At 68.1% G+C, this 8050-nt stretch overlaps 2 protein-coding genes across 2 annotated transcripts; one reads left to right on the top strand and one right to left on the bottom strand.

The window, feature by feature from the left end:
• The first annotated feature begins 491 nt into the window (after positions 1–491).
• On the top strand, positions 492–5082 carry N4BP3 (NEDD4 binding protein 3). Its single transcript, XM_026063234.1, has 5 exons — positions 492–510; positions 2057–2500; positions 2624–3178; positions 3577–3834; positions 4130–5082. Exons 2-5 carry the CDS (start codon positions 2087–2089, stop codon positions 4700–4702), a joined length of 1800 nt encoding a protein of 599 aa, XP_025919019.1. The 5' UTR covers positions 492–510; positions 2057–2086; the 3' UTR covers positions 4703–5082.
• A 1287-nt stretch (positions 5083–6369) lies between these two features.
• On the bottom strand, positions 6370–7935 carry NHP2 (NHP2 ribonucleoprotein). Its single transcript, XM_026063210.1, has 4 exons — positions 7732–7935; positions 7552–7621; positions 7371–7476; positions 6370–6650 (listed from the first exon to the last, which is right to left on the bottom strand). Exons 1-4 carry the CDS (start codon positions 7880–7882, stop codon positions 6525–6527), a joined length of 453 nt encoding a protein of 150 aa, XP_025918995.1. The 5' UTR covers positions 7883–7935; the 3' UTR covers positions 6370–6524.
• Positions 7936–8050: the final 115 nt, after the last annotated feature.

Below are 8050 nucleotides of genomic sequence, written 5' to 3'. Positions count from 1 at the left end.
CGCATCCTGCCGGCGCGGGGCAGGGCCGTGCGGGGGCACGTCCCGGGCTGGACAGACCTCTCGGGCCGGGCTCCTCGCCCAGCTGCAGCCCCGAGAAGAAGCCAGGCTGGCCGGACCGGTGTTTGCCGCCTGCGGAGACACCCTTCCTCCTGCTGGCGGGGCATCCCTGGGCTCCCCGGCGCTTCCCCAACCTCCCACAACCTGACCTACTTCCTCGGCCGCCCGTGCCGGGAGGACCCGCTCCGGGGCCCGGCCGAGCTGGTCGCGGCGGCTTCCCCGGGCGCCGGTGCCGCAGCTGGATGCCGCGAGCCGGCCCGCGCCGGTCGCCCGCCGCCGGGACGCCCCGCTCCTCCGCGGCGGCACCGCGAGCCGCCCCGACCACCCGCCCGGGGGCCGCGGCCCCCCGCCCTCGTCGCGCCGTGGGGCGCGGGGTGCTGCCGAGGGCTCCCGGAGCAGGTGCTGGGCTCCCCAGGAGCGAGATGACAGTGCAGGCCAGGAGCTGTCAGACAGGTTTGTGCGTGGCAGCAATTAAAAGCGAGGTGTTTGTTTATCCAGCGTGTGGTGCTGAGAACCAGGGCAGCTTCCTGGGTGTAACCCTGGGCCCGGGAGCCCGCGCCGAGGCTGCCCGAAGGGCCGGGACCTGCAGGGAGGCTCTGCCCRGCTCCCGCACTGCAGCCGGCCTTGGCGCTGCCTCCCGCAGCGTTTTCTCCGCTGGCGTTGCCAGCGAGGGGCTTGGATGCCCTTGAAGCCCGAGGCTCCCCTTAAAGTCGGGCAAAACCTGCAGGAAGGGCTTTTTTCGGCATCCAGCCGGCCCTGCGGGTACCGTCCCCGTGCTGCCGGCGTGGGGGCATGGGAGTGGGGGGGCTAATGGGGGCCCGCCGGGGGCAGGCGGTGGCAGACYCGCTGCCCTTGTCCCCTCGCTGGCGCCGGCAGGGAGCAGGGGGACGCGGCTCCCCGGGCAGGTGGGGGGGGGAGGCCGAAGGCTCCCCCCGCCGCGGCCTTCCTCCCCTGCGGCTGCGGCTGGGCACGCGCAGGGCCGGCCACCTGCGCAGGAAGCCGCATTGTCCTGCCCCGCATCCGTCCCCTTCCCGCCTCCGGCCTGGGGCCGCCGCGCTCGGCAGGGCCTGCGTCCGGCCAGCTGGCGGGCCGGCTCCCGGGGGAGCGGGCGCCTGGCCCGGCGTTGGGGTGGGATGCGCCTCGGATGGAGCCGGGCTGCGGGAAGGACGTGGGAGCTTGCTCCGAATGGGGGGAGAGCTCGTCCGGGTGGGAAGCCTGGCTGCGGGGCGCGAAATCCCTCTGTCCCCTGCATGCTCCAGGGAAGCTGAGCTGAACGTCCTGCGGCATCCGCAGGGCTGTTTTGGGGTGGTCTCCGGAGGGGGTCCCCGGCCCCGCTGGGCAGGAATGAATTTGCGGGGGGGGGGGGGAGGGATGAGCTTGGGGTCTTGGGGCAGCCGAGGGGGCTCCCAGGACCACAGCAGCCCCTGGCTGCCGGCCCGGGGCAGGCGCTGGGGAGGTCGCGCCGGATAAGCCGTGAGGGGGGGATTTCCCGGAGCGGGGAGGGGGGATTTCCCGGAGCAGGGTCCCGGCTGGGCGGCTCGGGGCAGCGGGTGCCACCGCGGGGCCGGGGCTGGCGCCGGGCCCGGGCAGGTGCTGCCGGCTCCCGAACTCGCCCGCCTGGCTGGGTGGCAGGTGCCTGTTTTGGTGGCGGCCCCGGCCGCGGGCGGGAGGTGGAGCTGGGTGTGGGAGGGAGCCGCTCCGCCACGGGAGGGGGGTGCCGAGGCGGCGGCGCTTCCCGCCCCACGGCCGCGTCCCTGCTCCCTCCGCTTCCCGCGGCGCGCGGCACCTTGGGGGTCCGGGACCCGGCCGGAGCTGGGGCGCCCAGAGGGTCCTTCCCAGCGCTCAGAGTTGGTCTCTGGACCCTGGGAGGTGCCRGGGGGTTTGGAGCGCTGGGTGGGCATCCCTGGGCCCCCGGGGCATCTCCGAGGCTGGGAACAGGTCGTGGGAATGGGGCAGGTCCTGCTGCCCGGCTTTGCTGACTCTGTCTCTCCCTCGGCAGTGCTGGTCCCAGGCTTCTCTCTAGTTCTCCATGGCAACAGCACAGGGCCCTGTGACCTGTGAGCCTGCCACCCGCGTCCTCGGCACCTACCTCTGCTCCGAGCCCCTCGGCGTCGCCGGCAGCATGGGCAGCGTGGGCAGCCTGGTGGAGAAGCAGGACCTGTCTCCCCTGGAGCTGCGGGCCCCGCTGGGGGGCTCGCGGGGGCTTCGGCAGCCCGACGGCTTGCTCCGCAAGGGGCCGAGCCAGCGGGAGCTCTTCGGCTACCTGCACGGGGCCAAAAAGGAGGGCCGGTCCGAGCGGAAGCACCAGGCGGCCGGTGCCTGCTACAAGCGGGACTACGAGAGCGACCGCGAGAACCGGTCCCCCGAGCGCTGCTCCCGCGACCACCACCGCGGAGCCGAGTTCTCCAAGAGCTCGCTGCCCGAGAGGGGCCGCTTCGACAAGGTGAGCCCCATGGGAGCCCTGGGGCTCTTTTCCCTTGACTCCGACTGGAGCCAGGGCTCTGGGCACCTACGTGTGCCAGTTGGCGCGTGCTGGGCACCGCCTGACCCTGCTCTTGTTTTCCAGTGCCGTATCAGGCCCTCAGCCTTCAAGGCGGTGGCTGGGAAGGGCCTGGTCTCCATGCAGGGCCTGTCCTCATCCAAGGGGCAGAAGCTATCGAAGAGCAACGGGAGCCTGCACACACTGCTGTCGCAGAGCAGCACGGTCGTCCCGCAGCACGGCCCGCTCCGCTCCCACCTGCTCCATGCCATCAGCCTGGACGAGGCCTCCGACTCCAGCCACAACTCCATCCAGAGCTTCCCCTCCTACGGCTCCCGCCTCAAGCCTGCCCAGAGCCAGTTCAGTGCCTCCATGGGCCACATCAACCACATCGGGGGCTCCCTGGACAGGGTCTCCCGGAGCCCCAGGGAGCCCCTGGCCCCCGAGAAGGCGTCCCTGTCCTGCAAAAGCATGGCCACGCTGAGCCGGCTGCAGAGCCCCGGGGAGCCCCCGCCGCCTTATGAGTTCACCTACTCCCTGGAGGATGCGGTGAAGCAGCTGGAGGACCGGCTGCAGGAGACGGGGGGAGAGCTGCGGCAGCTCAAGAGGAGCCTTAGCGAGACTGAAGACCCCTTCACACAGGTGAGCCGTGGGGCTGGGGCTGTGCTGGGTTCTCCTGGGGTACCTCAGCTGGGCAGGGGTGCAGGGCAGTGGTGCCTGGGCGCGAGGATGGGGCTGGGAAGGATGTGATGTGCTGCTGTAGTGGGAAATGGGCTGGGAGTGTCCAAGCGCAGGAGAAGCCAGTGTGATGGCTCCTGGCGTGGGAGCATCTTTCAGCAAGATCAGGACAGAAACCTGCTGCTGAACCTCCACTGCTGTTGTTGCTCCTGGGCTGGAGCTGGGAAGGGCCTGGCCCAGAGAGGCTGTCGGATCCCCAAGAGGAGCAGTTGGTCTTTGGGACCTTCTGGGATCCTTCTCTGGGGCTGCCCCGCACAGAGGCAGGGATATGGACCCCCGTCAGTGTCCACTTGTGCCGGCAGGTGTTTGAGGACAAGCAGCGGCTGTGGCTGGATGAGCTGGAGGATCTGAAGCAGATGTACATGGCCAGACTGCAGCAGGTCACACAGCAGGCCCAGCGTGGCCAGCGGGCACTGCAGCTGCAGCTCTACAAGGCACAGCAGGAGAAGAAGCGGCTGCAGGAGGAGCTGAGCATGCAGCAGTGCCAGTGCGAGGAGCCCAAGCTCCGGCAGTCCCAGGGCGAGCGCGTCAGCCCCAAGCTGGAGGAGACCAAGTGGGAGGTGAGTCCCCTTCCTCCTCTCCCCATTGCCACCCTCTTGCCGCCAGCCTTGCTTGCGGGGGGCAGCCCTCTGCTTGGCCAGACCATGCTCCTCTGTGGCCTTACACAGCTCCCGAGCCAGGAGCAGGGCAGCAGTTCCCTGGAGTGCTGTCACTCATGGCCACGTGATGGAGGGATGAGCCAGGCATGGTGCTCCTGGTCTCACAGTGATGCTGTGGTGACAGCTGGGGCTGCTGCCACCCCTGGGGGTGTCTGGCAGGTGGGGAAGATCCTCACTCCTGGTGTGTGCCCTGCAGGTGTGTCAGAAGGCAGCTGAGATCTCCCTGCTCAAGCAGCAGCTCCGAGACACCCAGGAGGAGATGGCTCAGAAGCTGGGCGAGATCTTCAGCCTGAAAACGCAGCTGCGGGAGGCCAAGGCTGAGGTACAGGCCAGGGACTCCCAGCTGGCCCAACTGGCAGACTCTTTCCAGAGCGCCTCGGAGCCCGGCGCCTTGCTGTCGCTGGGCGATGACCCCATGCCGCCTTGCCAGGACTTCCCCGGCTGCGAAACTGATGACTCCAAGTGCCGGGGCCTCCACAGCGACAGCACGGAGCCCCTGGAGAGGCAGGTGGAGTGGCTGTGGGCAGAGCTGCTGCGCGAGCGGCGCCAGGGCCAGCTGCAGGCCGTGAACTTTGAGCTGGAGAGGAAAACCTGGCAGGAGGAGAAGGAGAAGGTGCTGCGGTACCAGCGGGAGCTCCAGGCCAGCTACATGGAGATGTACCACCGGAGCCAGGCGCTGGAGCGGGAGCTGCGGCAGCTGCGGTCRGAGCCCAGGGACATGGGAGCCGACTCGCCTTGGATCGAGCGGGTGGAGTCCTCGAAGATCTGAGCGGCGAGATGCCCATGGGACTGTGACGGGGGAAGATCTCTTGCTGCTGCAATGGGATGATCTCAGGGTCTGCACAAGGACTGGCCACTCGGCACTGCCCTGGGGAGAAGGACTGATTGCGACAAGGGCGCTTTTCCTTCTTGCAGCACTTCGGGTCCATCTGGGGGCATCTCYGGAGCGGGGGATCATTTGTGTCAGGGTGGGGGTCTTGCATGTGCCCTAYGCGCTGACTGCAGGAGCGTTTGCCCTGCGATCCCTTCTGCCACGGGGGCAGAAACCAAGCACCTGGTGAGACCTCCCTTGTTCCTCCTGCTCGGCCTCCCTTCTCCCCTACAACCCCTAACTTAACCTCTTACTAAGGCGAGGCTGGGGTGGCCGTGGGGGGGAGGAGGAGGACAGGGGCGCATGGGGTGGGGGCTGACGCGCTCCCCAAGCCAGGGAGCGCCCGGGGCATCCCCACCTCTCCCCTCGTGGCTGAGGTGCTGGGCGAGGACAGGTCAAGCTAGTGCYGGAAGGAGCCCTGCTCCCTGCCTGTACCAGTGGGGCCAGGTGAACGCCAGGCTGGGCCCAGCTCTCCTCGCCTTTTCCTGCAATAAACCTGGAGCTGATTCTTCCGGTCCCCACGTTTGCTTTTTGTGTGGTGCCTTTGGCTGCCTCTGGGGGCTGGGTGGGAAGGGAGGCTGGGGGCGCTCAGCCATGCGTGGGGCGGGGGGTGGTGGGCTGAGGCCCAAGCCCTGGGCGCCTGCCCTGTGGAGGTCGCAGCAGCGCCAGGAGGACGCAGGGCTGCCAGCAAGCAGCGCGTGCCTGGGGAGCCGTGGCGTCAGGGAGGGCCAGGCAGGCACGCAGGCCTGGGGCTGGCGGCCCAACCAGTTTGGGCATTGCAGAGGGCTGAGTCACCGCAGGGCCTGGGCCTGCGTGACCAGCTGTGCTCCCTGTGTGGGAAGGGCGTGGGAGCGGGCAGACAGGCTCCCCGGGCATCCCAGCAGCCTGCTGCTGGCACGGCTGCAGGCAACTTGCCTCAGCCCCCTGCCCGGGAGTGGTTTAACCCAGCCAGGCCCCTCCGTGGGGACAGGCCTCACTCCCCATCTCAGCATGGTTTAGCCCAGCCAGGGCCCTCCGTGGGGACAGGCCTCACTCCCCATCTCAGCATGGTTTAACCCAATCTGGCTCCTCCATTGGGCTGTCTCCCCACCACTGCAGAATGGTATAACCCAATCTGGCTCCTCCACTGACCAGCCCCCCCACATCCCAGAATGGTATAACCCAGCCAGGCCTCTCCACTAAGAAAAAAGCTCATGTTCTCCCCCCATTCTGGAAGGGTTTATCCCAGGCCCCGCACTCTGCTAGGAGCTAACTCATACCCCCACCTTGGGAATGGTTTACCCCAGCCCCTCCCAGATTGGTTCCTGCTGGCCACACCTGGTTCCCCCCCTCCAGGGAATGGCTCCTGCCGGCCCTGCCCCCGGGCACACAGGCACCCCTGGCAGGGCAGCAGCAGCGCTGCCCAGGCACCAGCCCCCTCCTGGGGGTCGCAGCCAGGCCTGCCCCGGGGGGATGGCAGGGCCCGGGCCTGCCCCAGCCCCACAGCCCGCTCCCTGCGAGGCTGCTTGCCGCCCCCCACCACAGAGCACAGCGACCCACCTCCTACAAACCCCCCAGACACCTTTATTTGCCCCCACGGCACCCCCCCCTGCGCTGCCCTCTCAGCAGCGTGGCTCCAAACATCGCGGCTGGCGCCCGGCCCCGTGCGTTGGGGCATGGCCGCAAACCCGGCATGGCTGCCCTGTGCACCCACGGGCGCTGCCAGTCCTGGCCGGCCCCCTCACAGYGGGAGGGGAAGGGCCTCCACCTCCTCCAGGCACTCGTCGTAGGCCTCCTGGTACTCCTCGTGCGGCTTGATCATGATGACGCAGGTCGGGCGCTTTGAGCCAGCAGCGGCTCCCAGGTCCTGAGGGGACAGAGGCCGTGGGTGACGCTGCAGGGTGCCAGCCCACCCCAGACACCAGCTGGCATGCCTTTACACCCTGCCTAATATGGGGCAGGCGGCTCTCCCAGCTCCTTGGGTCGGAGCACTCTTTTCTTGTGCTTGGTATGAGAAGCCTCCCCCAGCTTGTGTCTACCTCCTGGGAGCAGGATGCAGGGCTGACGTACGTCAGTAGTGCCTGGGCACCTGGCCTTACGCACCTATTCTGTCCATGAGGTGAGCAGGAAGSCAGGGTTTGAAGGGCAGCCTGTACATGGGGCAGTGGGTAAAACCCCCAAAACATCAACCCTCCTAATTTCTAGTCTAAAAAATTTAGGATGGGTAATAAACACAACATCTTGGCTACTGCCTCATTTCTGAAGCCTTCAGGTCACCAGCTCAGAACTAAGTGGGGAAATCCCCTCTGCCTCTGTGTGCTCCAGCACCACTGCTGCTACCAGAGCTTCTCTACAAGGGGAAAAGATTATGCGGTTCCACAACAAAACCATCATAAATCTGAGCTGTGACCCTCTGTTCCTCTCTTGCCCTGAGAACGGACAAGCGCTGGTGCTGGAGTGTTACCAGGGGATTCCTTTACCCAAATGTCATATGTGTGCCTGCCCATGGAAGGCTGCTGTCGCAGCATGGCCAGGGCTGCAGCCTGGTGGCTTGCCGCTCCGGCGCTGGGCAGCCCCATCCCCTTACCGATTTGGAGGGGATGTACGCGTAGGGGAGGCTCCTGTCCTCGCACATGATGGGGATGTGGCAGTACACCTCGATGGGCAGCGTGTCGCCGGCCAGCACCGTGATCCTGCAGGAGAGAGCCCACGTCAGCCGCCGCCACGCCGGGCTGCGCCGGGGACAGCGGGGCCAGGGGAGCACTTACCCCTTCTCACCCTTGTTGATGAACTTCTGCACCTCCTTCACGCCGCGACGGATCTGCTTGTGCTTGGCCGCTGCAGGAGAGACACGACCGTGAGCTGGGCTGTGCCACACCGTCCCTGCCCGGCCTCATCGCCCCCAGCAGCCGCCCGGGCCCCCAGCAACCCCCGGCTCCCGGCCCGACCTTTCTTGATGCACTTGTAGAGCTTGCGCGTGAGCTTGCGGGAGGCGAGAGGCTGCGCGATGGGGTTCAGGTTGCCCAGCTGCTCCCGGTATGAGCGCTCCGGGGCGGTCTCCGCCTCCGCCGCCGCCTCGGGCTGCTTCTCTCGCGCCATGGCCGCGCCGCACACGCCGCCGTCGCCGCCGCTTCCCCTTCCGGGGCCACGCGCAGCGAGGCCCGCCTCCGGCGGCCCTGCACCGGCCAATCGCCAGCGCCCCTGTCCGGCCCGCCCACCCCACCGGCCAATGGCGAGTGGGCTCCTCTCCCGCCTGGCCGGGGAGCG

The sequence above is a fragment of the Apteryx rowi genome, unplaced genomic scaffold, assembly GCF_003343035.1.
Source record: "Apteryx rowi isolate R43461 unplaced genomic scaffold, aptRow1 scaffold_2, whole genome shotgun sequence".
Classification (NCBI taxonomy): domain Eukaryota; kingdom Metazoa; phylum Chordata; class Aves; order Apterygiformes; family Apterygidae; genus Apteryx; species Apteryx rowi.
This window is presented reverse-complemented; position numbering and strand designations above follow the sequence as displayed.